General features: G+C 39.0%; 1 protein-coding gene across 1 annotated transcript in view; it reads left to right on the top strand.

Moving 5' to 3' along the window:
* Positions 1–23,315, top strand: part of MOCOS (molybdenum cofactor sulfurase) — a 136,689-nt gene that overhangs the window by 470 nt on the left and 112,904 nt on the right. The window contains exons 2-3 of the mRNA XM_010193826.1: positions 1,498–1,541; positions 3,413–4,054. Coding sequence (XP_010192128.1) covers positions 1,498–1,541; positions 3,413–4,054 — 686 coding nt within the window. The remainder of the gene's footprint in view (positions 1–1,497; positions 1,542–3,412; positions 4,055–23,315) is intronic.

The following is a 23,315-nucleotide window of genomic DNA, read 5'->3' as shown; positions in this document are numbered from 1 at the left end:
CCCTACCAGTGTTTACTTTAGAGTAATAAGGCATTTTGGCTCAACTGCAGTCATGAAGATACAAAACTCTTACAACAACTCTTTAAAAGGATTAAGCACCAGGTTTCAGAATGCAAGTATGCACAGGGAAGTGTGGTTGAGTGAGGGCATTTTCAGTGGCTTCCCCATGGACTGGCTTCTGGGCCATGTGTTATTGACCTCCCTGTGCTCTTGGTGAGGTGAGAGGACAGAGAAGAGGTGGCCAGTCATGGTGAGTCGTCAACATACTGCAAAGATGGAGCATGCAGCTTCCTCCCCCACCTTACCAGCCTAAAAGCAAGGTACTGGCTCAAGTTTCTCAGCCTTTTTGCCATCCTCCCCATGATGGCACTGCTGTATCAGTGTGTTTAATGAAACAATTATCCTCTTAGTCATTTCTTCCAAAGAGTCCTTTGAAAACTGGAAATCTGAAATACTATAAAATACGACTGCTGTTCACAGCTGTGAGCTAAAGTAGATCAAGCTATCAGTTTTACACTGCAAGTCTTTAGTCCTGCTGCCAACCACCGCCTTATATATGGCTATAAATCTTCCAGGAGTGTTATAAAGGTGAACTGCAATTCACTATAATGGGGTATGTCTCACACAAAGACAGAGAGCATTAGGAATTCCGTGTGTAATAGCCAGCGCTTCCCAATATTCATGTCAAAGCAGAGGATGTAGTACTGTGGGCTGCAGGAGTCATTCTGATGTGCTGCAGTTTTCTGTCCCTAAGTACTCTGATTTTATCTTGGCAGTGCCGCTCTAGTTCAGGAGTCTGGCATTCATTTTATGAACCTTACTCCGAGTGCTCACAGCTCTTCTGCTCTGCGCATCAGAAGTCCTTCTGGAGACAGAAAATCCCTTAACTCAGTTGATACTGCATTTTAAATTTATTTTATTTTTTAACATTAGAAATACTTCAGCCAAAATCTAAGTCTGACTTTGAAAATTCTGTCTCTTTTGCAAGTACTGGAATCATACCCAAAATGCAAATAGGTACTTAATGAGAGTCACAAAAGAACTTATTTCCTATTGAAGTCAGAAATGTAATTTGGTTGTTTCTCTAGCTTTAGGAACTTAAATACCTTTAAAAAATGGTTCTAATTCATTTGGGCACTTTTGAAAAGTTTACCCTAAAGCTTGATTTTTTTCATATGAAAGTCAGTTTCTGGTACTGAACAGAAAAGATGAATGCATCAGTGTCATGGATCTTATTTCAGAGTTGTTCAGCTGTTGCTGAATTTGAATGATTTAAAACTAAACCTAGTTAAAATACTACTGATGTGCATAAGTTTTGTCTCGTTTATGAATTAAACATAGAGCTGTCACTATCTGTGGGCCTAAACAACCCATAGTAACATTTATTGTTTTGTAAAGTGTGAAATTGTTTAATGAAAGTACTCACTGATTCTGATGTTCATGGTTGGGCAACAGCATCCCATTATTAAATCCTGATCCACCCTTCCTGCATCCCAGCTATTGCCATTTGACAGTGTCTTTTGGTCAGATGAAGCAGTGCGGTAAGCGAGTACAGTTCCTGTGGAGAACTGCAGGTTGTTATTCCTGAGGAAAATGTGGCATTTTGCCTAGCTGTGTCTCTCCTCCCACTCTTCCTGTGTGGCACAAAGAGGCTGACTGGGGAGGAAAGCAGAGAAAGCGTAAAAAGTAGAAGAGGAGCAGCTTGATAAGAGTTTTCAGCATCCTTTTTGTTGCTGCTTGTCAACTTGCTCTTATAAAGAAATGTTACATATTGAGAATTTTGTCCTGTCACCTAGCTTGCTAACTCAAAAGGTATTCTCTATGTGTGTATACATGTGAATATGTAACTTATCCTAGTGCTCACAGAGGTAAAAACATAGAAAGTTTGATCCTTTAATTGTTGTTGATTTTTCTTGACATTGCATAACCTTTTTGTAATTTATGTTTGTATCAGTGTAATGATTCCAAGACCTATCCAATATGACTGCGTGTACAAAAATAAGCGACAGATAATACATACAAAATTATGTCTGTACCCACAAAGACTCTGTCTCCTTACTAATCCACTTTCCACAATTCCTTTCCACTAGAAACAAGAGTGAAATGCTCTCCTGCTTTCCTCCTGCAGAAGGAGTCTTGCTTTCCCTGTTTTCCACCTTTTCTGTATCTGTGTGAATGCAAGGAAAGGAGAAGAAAGACAGAATGATGTCAGGACTGAAATTCAGGGCATTGCTTTGAGTGGTAACCCTGGCATAAGCTCAGCTTCAGCAGAGGCTGCTGCCTGGGCTGAGGGTTTCGGGTCCCTTCAGTCAGGTGTGCTGTACCACACACGCACGTGTGCCTGAAGCTGGAGTGCAGGCGGTGGTGGGAAAGGCTGCGAGGTCCCTGCAGGGAAGAGGGAGTGGATGGGATTCAGTGACCAGAGAAGACAGGTCGCAGTGATGAATGAGGCAGGCCTCTCAGTTCAAGACTCAGCACAAAAACTTCTGTGATTGTTTTCCATCTTCATCCCTAGACGTGGTTTCTGAAGTCCAGTGGAGAAGTTTGATTTCTCTGAATGTGGTCTTTAAAAATGATGTTTGGAGCTGTGAATGCTTGCCTCAGCTATACCCTGGCAAGACCTATTTCAGAAATATCCTTATTCATTCTTTCAAACGATCTCTCAAAATGTGTAAAGCTTAAATCCATGACCAGCTGATGTCCTTCATAAAAGCTGAAATTCTTTCTTATTTTGAGAGGGAATAAAATACCTTACAATTGCATCAGATTTCAAAAATTTAGGTTCTGAAGATACTCAAGTCTTATTTGAGCCGATGAACCCATCTGTTGCATCCTGTACTTCCCAGTATAGTAAGATTTTACTACAACAAAGAAAAGTGCTATCGGTATAATTTCAGTGGGCCTTTGTTAGAGTGGTTCTTATTCCTAATCATCAAAGTAATTGCAATTAGTTGTTTTTTTCCAGTGATCAGTCTTTGATTGCCGCACCTCCACATCCAGCTCTACCACTGTTTGCCTGTAGCATCGGTGTTTCAGACTGGACTCTTAAATCTTCAAGGCATTTCTCTGCTGTCCTATGGTTCAGGAAATTTTAGCTTGAATTTGTGAAGCTAAGTTGCTCAGAAGGTTGTGTTGTATTTAAAATGCTGTATTCAGAGCCAGGCAGAATTGGCTTCTATCCTTAGAAACACAGCCACGTTCACTGCGGCATTGGAAAGTCTCTTGTGGGCAAAATGATTCTGGTTACACTTGTTGAAGTTTATTGTGCTATTTGGCAAAACCTGTCTGCTTCTATATAAATCAGATGTCAGAGTAGAAGAATTTATGCTAAGGAAAACTAAAATACATCACAGGGCAATAAAACAGAAAATTCATAAAATAACTGGGTGATTTTTTTGTTTTCATTTTTCAGAATATTGCAACACTTTCACACTACTGCTGAAGATTACACTATCATTTTCACATCTGGATGCACAGCTGCACTTAAACTGGTAGCAGAAGCATTTCCTTGGGTACCTGAAGGCACAAAGCAACCCAGCAGTCGATTTTGTTACCTAACTGACAGCCACACATCTGTGGTGGGTATGAGGGGCATAACTGCCTCAATGAATGTCTTGTCTGTTCCAATAAAACCAAAGGAAATCTTATTATCAGAAAAAAACAGGTTACCAGCTGAAGAACAAAACTGCACGACACCTCATCTTTTCTCTTATCCAGCTCAGAGCAATTTTTCTGGTACCAAATATCCCCTTTCATGGATACAGGACATAAAATCTGGAAAACTCTGCCCCATCAAAATACCAGGAAAGTGGTTTGTTCTACTCGATGCAGCTTCGTATGTGAGCAGTTCTCCATTAGACCTGGGAGTTCACCAAGCTGACTTTATCCCCGTCTCGTTCTATAAAATCTTTGGATTCCCAACTGGTTTAGGAGCGTTATTGGTAAACAACCGGATTGCCCCCCTCTTGAGGAAAACCTATTTTGGAGGTGGAACTGCAGCTGCCTACCTTGCAGGAGAGGATTTTTATTTCCCAAGGAAATCTATAGCAGAAAGGTAAGGCTTTGTTTGACAAAACAGGAGGTTTTGCTGATATTGTTTGCATCAGACGAATGTCTTGGAGTTGGTGCATGCACTGAGCTTGACACCTGTACTTTATGCAGTTGGATAGGTATTTCACATCTAACTCTGTTTTCTTCTTAGTATTCTTTTTTCCTGTCTAAAGAACATCATCTGAAATATCAGCCTTCCTTCCTTGATCTAGTTTGTCACAACTGGTAAAAAAATTAGGCTTCATTCAGTGACATAAAGGTCAGTCCCTGCGTTTTTTAATTTATATTTAAGGTACCTCAGTGGAACCCTGATTTGGTTTTGAAGCTCTGCACCTGGAGCAGCCAGGACAAGCTTGATCACACAGTGTAGTGACCCTCAGTGAAACTGGAAAGTAAGGTCCATGTATTTCACTGGAAAGGTGGCATTCTTTACTCTCAAGGGAAGCTTTATCAGATTAACACGTTCAGTAAGATAAATTACCTAGGACAAATATTTGTAGTGCTCTTACACCATGGCTGAGGTTCTGGAGAAGCTGTGAAGCTCTCCTGCAGAAAATGAGGACACCTAGAGGAGGTCAAACATACACACATAAGGAAATGGAGGGCAATGGATAAGCCTCTCCTGTCCCTTAACACATTGAAACACCACTTTTAGTGATGTGTGGTCTCGCTGCCTGTCTCCCTCATGCCAGCAGCAGCTTGCATGAATGCAGTAAAGGCTTTTCCTTCCTGTCTCACATCCAATACATCTGTACAAAGGAAATGCTTGAGATCAGCGTTTAATATTAAATTACAGTCCTTGGGAGAGACTAGAGGTGAAAAGGGGAAATTATAAGAAAAGCCATTAGTGCTTTGCATTTGTTTATGGATGTGTATTCAGCAGCAGAGAGTCCCGCATCTCCCATGATGTAAATGTCTGAGCTTTCACTGTACGTGTAGTAATGCACAGCCATGCTTCACTTGTGTGCGCCTCTTCCAGGTGTGTGCTTTGAGTGCTGCCATGGGGTTGTGGTTCTGGACTGGTACATGCAGAGGCTGGCTGCATTAGCCTGGCTATCTTGCCATATGAGGCCACACATTATTTCTGAAACAGAAATTGGAATGGTGAACATCCAGTTAATCTTTTAATTTAGAAATAAAAACAACAGGGAAACAATGGCTTTCTGACTTCTGCTTTTTCAAACCAAAAAGGCTTTGAAATGCAGCACTCGCTGAAAGTTGGGATGAAAGGACATAAAAATCATGAGATCCTAGGGTGCTCCTGCATCACCTGCAAGCCAAGGAGAAAACCTGCTTTAATTTGACCTGGGCAGGCTCTGACTTCTGAGTGACTTTTCTGGAGGTAATTGATACACAACTCCTGCGATTGCATAGTGGATAAAAATATCTGAAATGAGTTTTAGATCTCAGTTCTGCTTTTATACTTCTTTTAATTAAGAAGGGAAAGGTATGTGGGAACCTTGAGGGGAACTCTATCTCCGGTATCTTTTTCAGGAGTTTTCAGAGGGTGATTATAAGCCTTTCAGGTTTGAGGCTCCCGCTACTTTCAAGGGCTTTTTTTACTGCATCAGAAGAAGGGGCTGCTTTAACCTTTTACTACTACAGAGTTATAAACAAAGGTATTGGTCCAATTTGATTTCTCGGTCAGGCTGGCTACAGAGTGTCTAATCTTGGTGCGAGGGAACCTAATTCAAATAATCAAACCTGACAGGTGGATACCCAGGCATGTGATGCAAGTTCCCATTAGACACCAAGGTGTCAGTCTGAGTCATTGTACATAGGTAAATATTTACATTTGTCCTCATCTAATCCTTTGGTTATTATTTGAAAATGTAATATTTAGAAGTATATGTTTAGACCATTACTGAATCTGTCTGTAATCCCTAGTGAACTGTGGAGACTTGAAGTCCTACCTAGAGAGGCCTGACGTTTTCAAAGATGAGTCAGGAATGAGGATGTACCTTGACAAAATAAAACCAGCAGCGCTGAAATTCTTAATCAATGTCCTCCAAGCTATATCATCCAAACATTTTTTTTCTTTTATATGTTATGGAAGTTTGCTTTGCTATGTTTTTAAAGTGTTTGATAATAAAACACAGAGATAGAGCAGTTACGAACTGTACTACTACACATCAAATTAAATGCTGGGGCACTGTGGCAAAAGCTAATACGATAACCTTATCTGTGGGCCATGTTTCCATTTCTTTGCTAGTGACTGAAACACCTGGGTCATTATTTCTCATCTAAACAGCAACTCTAGTCAGGTTTTATCCCTTAAATGCAGTAAGGAGCCTCCATCTTTGGAGGTGTCCAAACCCAACCGGAGAAGGCCCTGAGCAACCTGCTCCAGCTGGATTTGCTTTGGGCAGGAGGTTGGACTGGAGATCTCAGGGGTTCTTTCCAGGTCCTTTCTTCTTTGCTTCTGTGGCTGATTCTGTGCACCTCTGCCGAGCTTCATCTGCATTCTCTCTTTAGGCATGTCTTTGTGATTTTAAAAAGCTGATTTCTTACAATTATTTTTCTAAAAAAGCTTGTTTACAGTGCTGGATCAACATTGGGATTGAATACACTGACACATGTAATTTCATGTGGAAACTAATTCATAATTCATAAGGAAACCTGAACTCCAACAAATACCATTGGAAAAGTGGATTAGAATATGTGTATCCTAATGCCATTAGAGGAAGGTATTCCCTGTCCATGCATAATCAAAGTGCAGGAAATGGATTTTTGTAAGTCAAGGCAAAACTTGAGTGGAGGTGTGTAATGGGGATGTTTACTCATCTTTCATCCCAGGACTGTCAAAATGGTTAACTTTTGTCTTAATGGGTACAGCTTTTGCTGTGCTTTTTTTGCTTTGTTTTGTTGTTCTTGCCATATAAACTGTTCTATCACAGACTCTTTTACATTCCTTTAATACCCTTAAATCACTTTCACATTTTCCCATTTCATGGCAGTAGCCAGTCTTCCTATCTCAACTTTTAAAATTGTGTTTATTGTATTTTCATCCTTGTATCAAACAGCTTGACAAATTATTATTATCACTCACAAATCTAGCCTCATTTCCCATGTTTTTTTCTGCACAGTATGAGACAATAAAATAATATGATTATGTATAGCAAGAATTCAGCGATAAAATATTCATCATCTGCCCTATTTTTCTTTTGTATCTAGGAGTGCTATTCAGAATCTGATAATCCTGGAATTTATGACTAAGGGAAAAGAAGCTGTTGTGTTATCTGTAAATTGGATATCTGTATCTTAGTCTACCAGTGTGAAGTATCTAGTGCATTAGCTGTTGTGTGTTTTTGATTTCCAAATGCATTTTCCAAAGCTTTGGAAATCCAGATGGCAAGATTTTGTCTCTGTTGACTTTTAGTGGCTCTTGCTTCAGCTGCTTCAGTGATTTGACAGCCCCAAAGCAGCACCCACACTTTTGTAGTCTATGATGCATCATACTTAACCAAAGCAGGTTTCTCTAGTCTTGAAGCTGTAGCTTTTTATTTTTAAGGTGATTTGAGGCTGATATCTATGACCTGCAGATAAAAGGTTAGACCCCTTAAGTTCTGCAGGAAATGTTCTTAATTAGGGTACACTTATGTACTACGATGGAGAACTTATGTTAGAGATGATCAGGACAACTCTGTGCATGCCTATGCAGGTATGTGCACAGTGACATGGTTTGAGTCCTCGATTGCCTGCTGAGTGAGGGGAAGGGAAAGAAGGAGTGGAAAATGGAGGCAGAAAGGTAGAGAGCTATTTCTAGGATCCCCAGAACTGGAGCTGGAGACAAAATCCTGAGGCTCAGTAGAGGACATGGAGCAGCTCAAGAATCTCTTAACAAAAGGCTGATCTTCTGCTTGAAGTTGTCCCTTTATCATTACTGCATGTTTCTGTCAGCATAGAAAGAAAGAATACAATGACAGGCGCTGGTTTCTTCCATATAAAGTCTTCATAGTGCTGAGAAATCACCTAAGGACTGGACTGTGTTTACAAGTTTAGTCTTGTGTATGCCTATTGACTCCACTCTTAAGGGCTCTGTTCATCTGTCCGTGATGGTTTTACTTTTTAAACTTTAATGTCAAAAAGATAGCCATCATATTGATTAATGTCTAAATGTTTAGGTCAGCTGCAGCCTGCAGTTACAGTGTACAGATTCCCAAATTACTTTTAATCCAGCTTGTTCAGATCCTCAGTGCAGTGTAGCCATGGTGCCACAGGCACCCATGCCAGGCAATTCACGTTGCCTCTAAGGAAGATTCTACATTTAGGCACACTGGAGTGTCTTTGGGCTAGGCTGCAATCTACAGTATGGAAATAAATACAGGGGAAGGTGTCTTTTTCAGGCAGGTGAGGTGCATCTTGTGTGCTGTTTAGCAATGTTCAGGAAAATGAAATTAATAAAAACCATAAATGTAAGGAATTTTAAACTGTACAGTGGATTCTCCTACTTGGAAGTGTGATGAACTAAATGAAGCATGTTTCTTCTTTCATTGCCAAAGTCTTATTGAAAGCCAGTAGTAATCATGTGCCCAATGTAGTCACATACATAACACACAGAGGCTCACGTAAATCACATCAAGCATCAATCCATATTGTTCAGCAACTCCACATCAGTATATAACTGGCACCAAATTTTTGACTTATGAAATAAACCTTATAAATTGCTAGGGAGGTACAATGCATGTATTTTTAAATAAATGAAAGAAAATTGTAGCTCATTATAAAATGCATTTTTCTTAAAATATAAAGTGTTTTGAGATGATAGCAAGAAAACAAGCAATTCTGTTATATACCAGGACTTGATTTTGTCTTTAATCAAATACAGTAAATATTATTCCTGACCCAGGATGTATCTTTGCAGTCACTGTGGCTAGTGAGTTGTCATAACACAGTTTCACCCTAGGGAGTTTTTATATTCAATTTAAGAATCAAATCTTTTCCTCACATCTTCTTTGAGAGGCTTTGTGAATTTCTAGAACCAGCTATTGGAATTTTACAGCATTTGTTTTCTGGTGATAAATTTATTGTACACTTTTTATTGTGTTAGATTTTACATTTGTGATTGATTAACCTGTTTGATATATGAGGAAAAACAATGGAAACATGTTTGGCATAATAATTATTTTTTTTTCCTTCACCATTTGTACTACGTGCTTAGGATATCTTGGTATTAGCATGTAAAAGGGTGAGACTGACTTTTTGACCCAGGTGGTATTTACAACATACAGGTCCTGTTCAGATAATGTTAAAGGATTGATTTACTTCAAAGTGCAGGAATTAAAGCTTTTGCTCTCTCTTTTTACCTCAGGCAGTTCTTAGGAACTGGAATGGCTGTAAATACTCCATGATATAGTATATAATTAGTATAATGCTCTTCGTTTGACTCATGAAGTTTTAGAGACAAAAGCGTGAGCTAAGGCAGACATACTGTAGTGCTGTAACTAGTATCAGGGGGTCAATTTAGATATTTAACATTATTTTAACCTAGTTTTTATGTGCTCTGAATCCTCTGGCTTGTGTGTGTGATTAAATACCTCCAAAGTGATGCTGAAATTGTACTGAGTTGCCCACTGAAACGTCATTGGCTCCTTTGGAGTGAGTTTAATCTCAGTTTACAGAGTGCAGCCCGAGATGTGCAAAAAGCACCGAGTCTCAGCAGGAGCGTGTGTGGCCTGCAGGCCTGGCCCTGCATGGGGCACATTCCTACACCTCTCCAGAACCTCCCCAGAAGGGATGCATCCTCACATCTTCCCTCCTTCCCCAGGAAAGTGATTACTGCTTTTTCTAACCTTTGATAAGGGGCTTCCCTGCTCCTTCATCATGCAATAGTAGCTCTGCTGCTGAAGCAGAGGATGAGTGGTAAGAAGGTCATCAGGACAATGAAGGACCATGACAAGGGGTTTCTTTTTTCCTTTTGGGGATTTTTTTAAAGTATGAGATGATGGGAGTGGGGAAAAAGGCAAGAGCTAATAGAAATGAGAAAAAGTAGAATGGAGATGACAAAAATGGAGGAAAAGTTGTAATAATGTGTCTGTAAGTATGGCAGCCTGAAGCCCACGATGTGATGATGTGAGGTTGGTGTACACCAACCTCATGGATGGTGGCAGCTCCATGTGGGGAGAGGGGAGTCTGCTCCTGGAGCTGATCCACCCACACAGGTGGGGGGAGGTCCCTTGGGAAGGGGTTTTCTTCATGAACCATTAGCAAAGGGCAGGGACATTCTAGAAATATGGCTGAATGTGACTGTCTCTTCATGTGTCTCCAATCTGCAAATGGGTAGCAATGGCTTCTCAAAAGCAGTCATGAGTTTTGAGTCAGGGCCATTCCCATCAGCACATACCAAAGCTTCTGGCATGTCTTCTGCACAGCTACTGCTGCAGTGGGCTCCAAAGCAGGCATTGCAAGCTGTGATTTCTACAAGTCTTTCTGTTTTTGGGGGTAGATGAATCTGAACTGCAGGATACTACTTTGCTTGGCTACCGAACCACCCAGGCTCTCTGCAAGTGGTGGACTTTGCACCACAGACCAAGATATTCAGGTCCCTGTGTGGAGTCAGGCCTGGCAGATTTGTCTGCTCACAGCTGTGAAGACAAGGTTTAACTTGCCACATCTGGATGAGAACTGAATCTCTTATGGCCCTCTCTCTTTCCTGGTAAAGAAACTGGGGCTGTGAACTCCACACCAGTCCATTTGCTAGGGGTGATGGTACGGGGGTGCCTTTGCAAGTGCAGCTCCAGGACAGGCCATGGGCACTTCTCAGAGACACGCACCCTGAAAGCAGGGTTATCTGGCTGCACAAACCCTGCATTCTGAACATTTCAGTTTCAACAGTTTTGTAATTTTCCCATTGAAGTCTGTTGCATTGTAAAATACCATCCTTTCAGAAAAGGACCGAAGCATATATATTTAAGTTAGTCTCTAGTCCAGAAACTTCTCTAAGCACTAACGGTGACTTCAGCTTATACTTTAAGTAGAATAGGCTTATACTAATTGCAGTGCTGTATTTCTGCGTGGATTCTTTAGGAAGCAAATCTCTGAGGAAATACTTATTTTCTCCCTTTACAGTGGGCCCTGTCCCCATACTACCTGTGTGGGTTTGAGTTGGTTTTTTTGGTGGGCAGGGTTCAGAGAGAGATGTGGTGGAGTGGCTGGCAATTAAAGATACTGGTTGGGTGCAATCTAAATTTAGTTCTTCCAAAATTGAGTGGGCCTAGGTTATTTCCTTTAACATTTTGTCCTTATTGCAAATTATCATTATACAATAAAAAATATACTCTTCTAATAGAAACTGATACTAGGGTTATATCAGGAAATGCCTGACCACAAATGATGAAGCATCTCCTCTGCTATAACATACTAATACACCATAGTGTCATGAGTTGATGTTAACCTTTCTTGCTAACTGTCATTTGCACTTATTGGGAAGAAGGTGCTAAAAAACGGTGGTTTTCAGCCTGTTGTGCATGGGCGCTTCAAGATACATGAAATCACCAAAAAGAATGCACAAAAGGAGACCGAGACACCTTCATATATCATGAAGTGACCATATATGTGAAATTTCAAAAGAGATTGTCACCTGCACTGGATTTTTGTTTTTAGTTCATTGACTTCCTTCCACTCTGAATCACGCTTCTAAAATCTTTTCTGAAAGCTATTCTTGATCAGACTTATTCTTGTCAGTACCATCAGAGATAAGTGTTATCACTTAAGAGAAGGATATATTTTTACAGTGTAAAAAAAGTTGGAATACAAGAGAGCAAGCTGAAATGCCCATAAAAGTTTGTCTGTTAATAGCATAAGACTCACAAAACCATCTTAAATTTAATGTCTTGGACTATGTGATTTCTTATGTGACATCTGTATTATTTTATGTTTCATTTATAGCTAAGCTACAGAGAGCTACTTAAAAAAAATCAGCGGTCACTGGCTTCCTAGTGGGTAAAAAGAGATATAAAGGAAGAGAACAGTTTAAATGTTTAGATGATATCACTCAGACTAGTATTTGAAGATTACACTTACAAGCACAGTATTTTGGAGGTTTTTTCATCTTCTTACTACTCAGATATATTCAAGAGTGCATCTGGCAGTTGTGCTCTTGGGAACCCATGAAAGAAACATCTACAGGCTTCTCAAACAGATTTAATTCAGAAGAAAAAGGAAAATATTGATACTCTTGAGAAAAAAAAATTTTACAATCTTCCTTGACTTTCATACACAAGCAACGGTTTCCAAAACAGGAAATACTCAGATTTTATTAAACATTTGGCTGTCTCATTTCAGTCTGTTCATGTTCAATTAAATAATTCAGAGGGATTTTCTAGCATCATAATAATCTACTTTTTCCATATGTAGACATTTATATTATTCAATAACATCTGCTACGGCTTAATGACTCTGTCAAATGATTGTAATAGCTTTATTTTCAATGAATTGAATGATAAAAATTTCTAGAGTTACAGCAGAAAAAATACGCGTGCTGGAAGAATTGTGTCTCCTGTTTCACACTTTATGGGAGATATTTTGCAGTTATGGTTTCAGGTAGTACCCTGGAGTGCACCTGCCCTTTTTTTTATTGCTACTGATACCAACAGTTTGCAAGTTCAGTAATATAGATTGCATGGATTTGCATGATTGAGGGAGTGGAGCATCTCCCTTATGAGGAGCGGCTGAGGGAGCTGGGTCTCTTTAGCTTGGAGAAGAGGAGACTGAGGGGTGACCTCATTCATGTTTATAAATTTGTAAAGGGTGAGTGTCAGGACGAAGGAGCCAGGCTCTTCTCAGTGATAGCCAATGACAGGACAAGGGGCAATGGGTGCAAGCTGGAGCATAGGAGGTTCAATCTGAACATGAGGAAAAACTTCTTTACTGTGAGGGTGACAGAGCACTGGACCAGGCTGCCCAGAGAGGTTGTGGAGTCTCCTTCTCTGGAGACATTCAAAACCCACCTGGACGTGTTCCTGTGCGACCTAGTCTAGGTGATCCTGCTCTGGCAGGGGGTTTAGACTGGAAGATCTTTCAAGGTCCCTTCCAACTCCTAATATTCTGTGATTCTGATTCTGTGATTCTTCATTACATCATCCACTGCTAAGAAGTGGTTAGTATGAATCTAACTCTTCTCATCCAACACGTCGGCCTAAATTGGACATGTCTTGGTTGGTCTTAAGTTAGCTATGCTAATATATGACCAGTTTAAGTGAGAAAAAGGACACACTGCTTTTGTCAGTGACAGATTTACCATGGTCTGTCCTCTTGGTTAAGTAACAGTAACCCAGTTAACCCTTCCTAAAATAGCTTTTTCTTTTTTTTTTTTTTTCCCAAGTTTTCCTGCTGTCAGTATGCAAATGAAGGCAGCTGCTTTGAAGTCCTCATCAGTATTAGAGAAGGATGTTGTTCATGGCAGATTATGTTCAGGTCTTGTTTTTATGTATCTACATTTTTCCTGTATTTCCTCATGATGAGTTAGTTTAGAAAGACTGTGTCAAAATAAAATGTGAGAGTCATTGTTAGCCTCAGATTTTCTGTATTTGTCTTGAGAAACAGAAGTTAATAGATAAAATAAACCTCACATGAGCCTTTATCAATTTAAATGAAGAAATATAATCCTTCACACTGGAATAGCAATATGTGGACACCAAGTTTTCTTTAATCATCTTTTACTGATATTCATTTGACAACCTTTTTTGACTGCAGCATAATTTAGAAACCACATATGGTAAGACATTAGCATTTTGAGTCCAGTGTTCTTATTAGAGCTTGGTTTGTGTAAGAAAATAAGGATGTTATATATTGTTTTGCTGAGTATCATGAACTTAGCTGTGGATCTTCCTTTTTTCCCCTTTTTGAAAATGAGGGTTATGTTTTCCCTTTTCCAGTCAGCAGTTTTTTGACTGCCACAACCTGTCAAATATGATAGATAGCGGCTTGGCAACTTCATCCACCAGTTCTCTCAGGATCCGTGGTTTGATGTCATCGGGTCCCATGGACTTGTGCACATTCAGGTTCTTTAGGTGGTCTCAGACCTGATTGTTGCTTACAGTGGGCAGACCTTCCTTCTCCCAGTCCCTACCTTTGCCTTCTGTGACTTGGGCAGTGTGGCTAGAGCCCTAGCCAGTGAAGACCGAGGCAAAGAAGTCATTGAGCACCTCAGCCTTCTCCATATCCCTCATGATCAGGTCTCCGTTTTCCTTCTGGAGAAGGCCCACATCTTCCCTAAACTTCCTATTGTCACTGATGTACCTATAGAAATTCTTCTTGTTCCCCTTTATGTCCCTGGCCAGATTTAATTCCATCTAAAGCTAGTGCCCTAGCTTTCCTAACCTGATCCCTGGCTGCTCAGACAACTTCTTTGTAATCCTCCCAGCTGTCTTCACTTCCACTCCCTATAGAGTTTTCTTTCACACCCAAGTAAGTCCAGGAGCTCCTTGTTCATCCATGCAGGCTTCTTGTCATTCTTACCTGCCTTCCTCTTTCTTGGACTTCTTAAAATTGCTTTGCTTTCCATGAACTATAAATGCTTTTCTGAATTACCTGGATGTTCCTGGAAATTTGTAGATGTCAATTACAAAATCTGTCTTTTGGAAATTTGCTTTATTATCCAAGTTCACATATTTAGTTACAGTTATTTCAATACACATTCATCTTAAACTGTTCTTTCTGTATGGAAAATCTTATTCTGCAGAATGGTGCTTGACAGAGATTTCTACTTTTAATCTCATTGATTGTGCAGCAGATTTTTTTGGATGCAGTTCTTTGTTTCTACATTGTGTACTGAAAACACATAGCCATCTTTCTCAAAGTATTGATTATTCCACAAGTAGCATCATGTTTCACTTCCTTTTAAAAAATTATTTTCTAAAGTTGCAAGAATCTCTATTAAGTTTGACATCTCAGTCTTTCTGAAAAGTATTATTTAAGTAATTTGTTGATTTTTTTTCCTACTGTTTCACTAGAATAGAAATATTTCATAGGAAAGCATCACTTTCGGTGACTTCCTAATGTAAAAGGCAGGCGTCTTTCAGTTAAAATTGAATATTTTGTTGAAGCATCTTTATTCTCCTGTGTTTTACAAGTAGCTTTTATTTTGTGTAAGTTTAATATTTAGTCATATTTTTATGGTTAGCATTAAAATGTTCAATATTTCCTAACATATTCATACCAAAGCTGCTGTAGCATTTGCAAGGTCAAAAGCTTTTTTTCTTTTTCTGGTCACTATAACTTTCAAGATTTCAAATATTTCATTTTTATACTTGCTTTAGTATGACCCTTTGCCTGGACAACCCATGTAGCCCCAGAGAGATCGTACTCTGTTGTGCTAAAAACCTAGGAAGAGAATTTGCAGGCTTTCAAAGCCGCAACACGGTAAATGGGAATAGTGTAAGCTCACCATGGGGAGAGGGACAGAATTGCTGTGTAGAGGCCTGTTGGCCCATTTCATCTCCGGTTGGACTCAACAGGAGACCTTTGATTACGTTCTCTGTGCCAAATTTAATCCCTTTTAATCATCTAAAGCAATTTTAAAAATACGTGAATTCTCACTGATTGTCTATGTAGACGTTTCTAGTTCATTTTCCTAGCCAGATTGCTACAGAATTGGGGATGAGCAGGAAGACCGCCTCTCTAATTGTTCGCAAGAATTACCCTCTTGGCATTTAATGAATGTGATGATTAAAATAGATGAACAAGAAAAAGGAAGACCATGCACTTTTGCTGACATTTTCAAAAGAATTTGGGTTTTTATATATGTGAATATATATAAGGATGCAAGCAAGAAAGAAACCATAGTTGATTTACTGGTAGGCAGACTATGGAAAAATTCTTTCCTGCGAGCTTTGACTGCATGTAAGTGTAAATTCTAGATGCAGCAACTTCATGCAGCTGTAACTCTTTCTGTTCTCCATTACCAACTGGTGGGTTTATAGTGAGTTTTACACACAAAAATGCAAGGTGCAATGTTAAGCTTTAGTAAGGACTAGATGCTGTGGGGTGGCTAAGCAGGACTTGATAAAGGACTTGGTCTGCAAAATGTTTTGATTAATAGGATAAAATTGAGCCAATTTTTACCTTAATGACATGATTGCATTTCCAACAAGGTTGAGCAGCTTCATTTTCTTGTTTGTATTCTTTAAACTGTGTTGATTATTTAAGTTCACAACAGAGCACGGGTAAGCATTACTAGTGGAATTGATGTAAAACTTTAACTCCAGCCAAGGAGACATTTTGATGTGTTCAGCTTTGATGCAAAACATGTATCAAACTGTACTATGCTTCTCTTGTTAAAGGAGAATGGTCTCCTAAGTTGTTATTGTGTCAGTTTGCAGCAGCCATCCTAATTATTTTCTGTAAATCTTTCTATTATGGAATAAAGTAGATGAAGGTTAATGTTCACAGTATGAACACACCCACAGCCTTCAGTTAAATGAAATATATGTAAGAATGTAGATATATTCATTGTGTTCTCTAAAAATTTCTCTAATGCCTGCATGCTATTAATATTGTCACTAGGTCCTTACTGTAATAGTATGCGTACCTTAATGGCTGTGCTACCTTTTAACATCAACTGTATGAAATTTTCAGGAATTCATATTATTTGATGAATCAAACTTACAGTAAAACTACAGCTAAAGTATAGCAAATATGGGGTTTACTTCAGCTCTTCATGTGCAAGAAAATGTAAATTAACACATACTTCTCCCATGCAGGGAGTACTTAAATAAGTTCTTGTTTAATCTCCCTTCCTGTCTGATGAACACAAATGCTTGGCAATCAGAACTGTGAGTCAAAGATAAAGGAAGATTTCTTATTCTAGCCTGGTTTATTTAAATTATGAGCTAAAGGAGGGAATGTGAATCTTGAAGAGATCATTTTGTAGTTAATGAAGCAGTTTTAACAACCAACGAGATCTACCTTCAGCAATTTAAATGGCCGCAGGAATGTTAAAAATTTATGTGATCATAAGAATTCTCAGCAGAACATCTTATTTAAGTAAACTTTTCTTATCTCTGCTGCTTTCCCAAGTTAAAGATTAATAATCCATTAATTTAAGATTTCTGAAACTTTTTTCCCTCGAGTATGCAAAGAATTTAACAAGGAAAGCCCAGCCATCATTAAATACCATGTGGGGTTCATTCAGATACTTTTAAATCTATAGTGACATATTGAAAAGGTGTGAAAATACTTGACAAGTTTGTCAAATTGGTCTTCTGTGGGTATCCTGAAGGGACTGAAGGAAGAGTAGCGTTCCCTCACTGTATTCATGTCCACAAATTACACTGCCAATGCATTTTCAGGGTGCAAATGACATGCAGAAAAAGGAAAACCATACACACAAACAAGGAGGAGAGTATGTTCCTGGTGGCTTTTCTCATGGAATTACTGACCAAACAGTACCTAGGCCATAGGGATGGATGCAGCGTATTGCATGATGAATATTTTTTCCTCTGTCTTAAATTAAGAACCCTTTCTTCCTCCGAGCCTCCTGGAAATCAAAGCCTGTAGCTAATATCCAGACGAACAGAGGCATGGGACCCCATGTGTGGTGACAGATTAGTTTCTGGATTCCTTATGAACCTGAGACCACTGCATAGTCCTGCATGTTAGCCCTCTCTTACAGCCTTGGCCTTGAATTCTGACTGGACAAGCAGCGTCTCGGGCAGTGGCCAGGCCAATAGACTGATCAGTGTGCACCGTCGGAGGGTGGGTGATAGCTACAGTGCTGCGTTCCTGACTGTTTTTAATTTTGCTGGCCAACTTGCCCTGCCTTGCTGTCAGAAAGTAAAAATAGAATCCGTGCCTCCTCCTCACCTTTCCTCTGGGCTGTGCTGAGGTGCGTGTTGATTACAGCTAGAGATTAAAGTTTAGAAAACATTGGAAGAACCTGATGTTACAGAACACATCAGTGTATCAATTCAGTAAAACTATAATGGCTTAACTGTTTTAGGGGTCCTCAGAGTAAATATGGTAAAGCTTAACTCTTGCTGTGATAACAGCTGATTGATCACTTCACTGGTAACTTTCCAGGCATACACTGCTTTTTAAAATGTTAATAGGAGAATATTATTTATACTGTTCTTGTGCCAGTTTAGTTTCCACTGAAAACCTAAGTACATGACAGGATCTCCAATCCAAAGTTTTCATTTGGGGAAGAGGCCAAAACCCAAACACTGAACCAAGCTGTTTTCATTTCACAAGCAGTGTTAGGACTGTGTCTGCAGCCCAGGCTGTGCACGGCACTGTAGCCACAAGCGTGCAGCCACATTTCTGCCCCTGGGACTCAGGGGACATGGGAGTTGTAGTCAACGATAGTCTAAAATACAGGTGAAGCAAGTCTTATAAGCTGCACTAATCTATTTTATTGGAGCAACCACTACAGCTGGGAAATCTGTTTAACTCTATAGAGTTTGCCTTAAAAGTTTAGACACGATTAAATCAGGCTTTTCCTCGTGCTCCCCTGAAAATAAATAAACATCCAGACACCGTCTTGTGCTTCCTGCGCATTTCTCCTTAAGCCAAAACCAGAATTCTAACAAAGTTTAATTTCTAGGGAATAGCCTTAATGTAGGGATGAAATTCACTTCTAAAATTTAAAACAAAGAACACTATAACTTCTTTTGTACTGTAACACATAGTTATCAATTGCAACAGACACTTTCTGGCTTCATACACAACAGTGATTTGACATCCCATAGTGATATAATTACTCTATGCATTACAAATCTGCATGAAAAAAAGAAAGCAATGACAGTACCATTTGTCTGATTTCCATAGGGGAAAATATCTTTGGCATCTGTTTCTGTTTGCAGGGGGGGAAAAAAAAGGAAAGAGAAAAAGTGAAAAAGAGAAAAATTACTTTTCTGACAGACTTTGCATGACATTAAGATAAACTGCACAGTAAGATAATCTCCTTTGTATTATGCCTTTGAATAAACCCTAATACTAAAAGGAAGAAAAAAATACCGTTAGCAGTATCATTTTAGAACTATGGGAGTCTTTTTATTTCAATATACCTAGTGTAAGTGAACACTGTCTAGGTTAGTGATTGATTTTTAGAAAACATCTTCCACTCAAAGATTAACTTGATTCTGCAACCTCAGGCAACTAAAATTCAGTGAGGCACGGTGTTTAATGTTTGTTTATTTCTATTTAATAATGTACGTATCTAGATGGCCCCAATTAAGTTTGGAAGTTCAGATCCCTGCTGGGTCTTCTTGCAGTCTCTGGACAGATCCGAGAAGACAGTGTTACCTTGTACTATTTCCAATATTCTGTCTCAATATCTTTATTTCAACTACTTCCTTGATTGCAGGGAAAATATAGCCACCAAAGTGATAAAACCCTGAGTCCTTTTCATCCTGGTGATTTAATTACCATTTAAAATGAGAATTTCTTTATGACTGAGAAGTTCAAAGTTTGTCTTCTCCCTTTTAGCGTTGCCTTATAGCAGCATCCTAAGAGAGTAAAACCTTCTTGGCATATATGAGATGCATCAGTAATAATCCTGTTTGCACAAATCCTGCACTGGTAGAAAACATTGATGTTCAGACTGAAAACTAGTGACAGTTCTGCAGGCTTTTCTTATAATTTACATTTTTATGATCTTCCTTGTGAGATTATCCCAATTAAATGTTGACTCATTATTCTGTTTTCACTCCATTGGTTTTTTTTGGTTTTTTTTTTTTTGCAGCCCCCTGATTATACTTGACTCTTAAGAAAAGCTTTAGACAATGCCCTATATTTGCAGTGTGAATTACGATTGTGCCAGTGTGCATAACAATTACATTATAAATATTTCCTCAGCCATTTGATAAAGGCTCAAATTAAGAAAAATAATTACCAGTACAATTACAATTATATATAATTATGCTATATTAAAGTTAGTTTATCTCTAACCTCCTCTTGCCACAATGTGTTCATTGTTGACAAATGAGATTTTAGCTGACTGTATTGGAAGTAAACATGGATTTTTCTGTCCTCTATGACATATCTTACTTAAATGAAGGGTTTTATCAGCATGCTTTCTCACCGGAAAATAATGCCGTTCAGCTGGTTCAACTTCAAAACCAGACTCCCAGATGAAGATATTTTTTTCTAATGTGGAGTTTATCTTCAGTTAGATTAGGGAGACTGCTCCTAACAATGCTACTTCCTTAAATATAAATTATCTATACCTGGACAAACTTAGTTGATTTGTATTTATATGGTAAGAGAGATGTATAGCTTCTGGATTTTTTTACCTAACTTGGAAATTTTCTAAACACAGAAGACGCTTTCCCAGAGAAGCACAAAATCTCCCAGAACATTGAGTGAGGACTCAGTGTCTCCGAGGGGGAGCAGTGCAAATTCTTGGCACTATTCTTAGCCATGAGCTAATCAGGCTGTATCAAAAAGTATGTAGGTACCTGAAGAACTGCACCTACACTGTCTTGCTTTGGAAGGATTCATCAGCCCTTTATAAAAAACAAAGGAGAACAAGTGATCTAGAAAAGAAAGGGCTGTTTATTTTGCATCTTACAAATTAAGAAATGCTCAGTGGTGCACCATTGTTTCTTCTCCTGACCCAAAGTGCTCCACATGACCATGTTACCTGCTCACATGCTTCCCAAATGATAAACAGTTTGCTGACTAGGAGAGGCTATGTACAGCATGGTCTGTATGGCAGTATTGTTGTTTATAATGGGTGTTATTTGGTATCTTCTTTATGTTGCATTCAAGCAGTCCCTTGATACTTAAAGCAATCCTCACATGTTGAACAGTCATGTTAATTGTGTTTTTCAGAGACTCTGAGACTAAATATTTTCTCTTTCTCTACTTGCTTTAGGGAATTCTTGTCCTATTCCAGATGAAATGCTGATTTTAGACAGTCTCTTTGCACAGCTTTGTGTCTCAGATGTCCCTAATACTGATTACTTGCAGTTCATTATTCAGTATGCAATCTGGTAGTGTACTTTGACTGCAAAAAGGAGTAATAGCCCATGATTAAAGGAAATTCCTAGGATTTGAAAGATCTGGATCATCTTTCTTATTTGAGTTCCATGAATTTTTATTTGCTTGAATTTAGGATAAGTATCTCTGCTGTTTAGTGCAATTTTTGAAAGTGGCTGCAGACTTTTTTTCTCCAGCCTCTGTTAAACTCTGAAATTCAACGCTGACATTAGTTGGCAGATCAGTAGCTCTTCCCAGCATCTGAAGATAGAACCCATAATATCTCAAAATGGGAATACTTTTTAATCGCCAGTTCACCTTCACAAAGCAGGAGAGCAGTATTTATCTTTGTATGTGAGCAATGCAAAAAGCTCAGTCAGATTTGGTTTTAAATAGTGACTGAGGAAAACATGCAAACAGAGATAATAAACTTACAGATGTATTTAGTTTAATGTACATTGCTTGTATTTCGTTATCATCTCTTTATGGGAATGTCCATGGTGTTAATTTATGACCTGTTAACGGTAGTTAGCAGCATTGAGCTGACCCACTGTGCAGAGTGATGCAAGGTAGCTAGCTGGCTGAGTTGAATGGTTGAACGCGTTCCTGAGCTGTTGTTTGGGAAGTGTCCAATTTACTCTGATCAGCATAAACACTGAGGATGTATATGTCGCAGGTATATAGGAAATAAATTTGAAACAACTTGAGTCACGTTTCTCTACGTCAATGGATGGTTCGCAGGGATTTATCTTGGTCATAAACTGAACCAAGTGCCACAAATCTGCACAGAAGCAGGGAAGGAAGTCAAGATGACTCCCTTATCATTGATGAAAACCTTAGCTTTTTTTAAAATCAAAAATAGTAGCTTCAATCTTTTTGAGGAAAAAGTGCAAGCAAAGGCAACATAGCAGGTTGCTTGGCAGCTATTGAAACCAGGGGAAAGTGCAAGATCTAAAAGACAAAGAACTTGCAGGTAGGCACCAGTGCTCCATAAGGACATCTCATGATGGGAGCCAGCAGTGTCCCTGTCAGTCTCTCCAGAAAACCCCTCCGGCACCATCTCCCTCTGCAGACATGGGTGCTATCAGCAGAAGCAAGCAGTGTGGACTCCTTCTCAGCCTACCTGCACAACCCTCTACTCGGTGACATCTACCTGCAGGCACAGGGAGGAGGAGGTGGGGAAGAGTCACAAATTCTAATTACAGTCCTTGATCAATTTGCCTACAGAGCTTGCTGCTGCTAGCAGAGGTGTGATTAGAACAATCCCACACTTCTGGGGCTCACCTTTGAGTGAGCAGCCAGGCTCTCCAGGTCTGGGGCCAAGTGCTTCTTAAGAGTCAAATTTTACTAGGATTTCTCTGGTTAATCAATATCCATCTCTATGGGTAATCAATATCATCTTCAGTCCTCTCCATCGTTTGCATGTGTTATTGTGGTGACAGAAGGTGGTGGAAAATGCTGATTCTTTTTGCATAGCTTAAAATTTTCCAAGCTTTTTGTGATGATGGATGTGCCAATATCAGATGTTGTACCTCTTGAAAATCTTCCACTTACCTCACTAATGTATTCTGTTTTTCTCAAAGGAGCCTTTGAAATGGCTCCAGTGACTTTGAACACCAGAATTTTAATAGATGGTATGATAGCTAATTGAACAGAAACATTAGTCAAGTTCTATTAAACATGGTATCTGCAGAACTGAATTCCAATAACAAATGTAGCTTTAAAAATTTCAGTAAGTGCAAAACTGTATTATGCAGTTCTAAGCAGTGTATTATCAGTATATATATCCTTTCTTCAAAATATACACAATATTAGACACAAAATACCCTAAAAAGAGTTTTCTAGACAACCTAAAATCTAGAGATTATGGCTGTTAGAAAGACGCAAATGGTCAGTTATTTTAATAGGTTACAACTGAAAAGGAATTGCAGATAGGAGTTTTTTTTGCAGTTCAGACATAGCAACAAGATGTTAATGCTATTTATTTATAGGTTTATACTGAAGTAATGACATTTTAGAATTGTTTCTACAAGAATGGCAGAACTCAATGAACAATTGTGTATTTTATGTCTCAGTTGAGCTGTAAGCACTTTCAGTATTTAATTTGTTTTCAGACAAACTTGAGAACTGTGCTTTTTAATCAGAGGATAGAGTCATCCCAGAAGTACATCTGAGTTTAGGAGGATGGAATGACAACACGTTGGTAAATTGTACGTTGCATGGCATATGTGCACAGAATGCTATGGCACGGTGAGAAATTACAGCAAAATAAATTCCATTGTAAAGTTTGAACTTTAAATATGAGTTTTTGACATGTCACAGCTTAAAAACGATATCCCAAAAAG

The sequence above is a fragment of the Mesitornis unicolor genome, unplaced genomic scaffold (assembly GCF_000695765.1).
Source record: "Mesitornis unicolor isolate BGI_N332 unplaced genomic scaffold, ASM69576v1 scaffold4961, whole genome shotgun sequence".
NCBI lineage: Eukaryota > Metazoa > Chordata > Aves > Mesitornithiformes > Mesitornithidae > Mesitornis > Mesitornis unicolor.
Note: the sequence above shows the minus strand (reverse complement) of the source record. Positions and strands in the feature narration are given on the sequence as shown.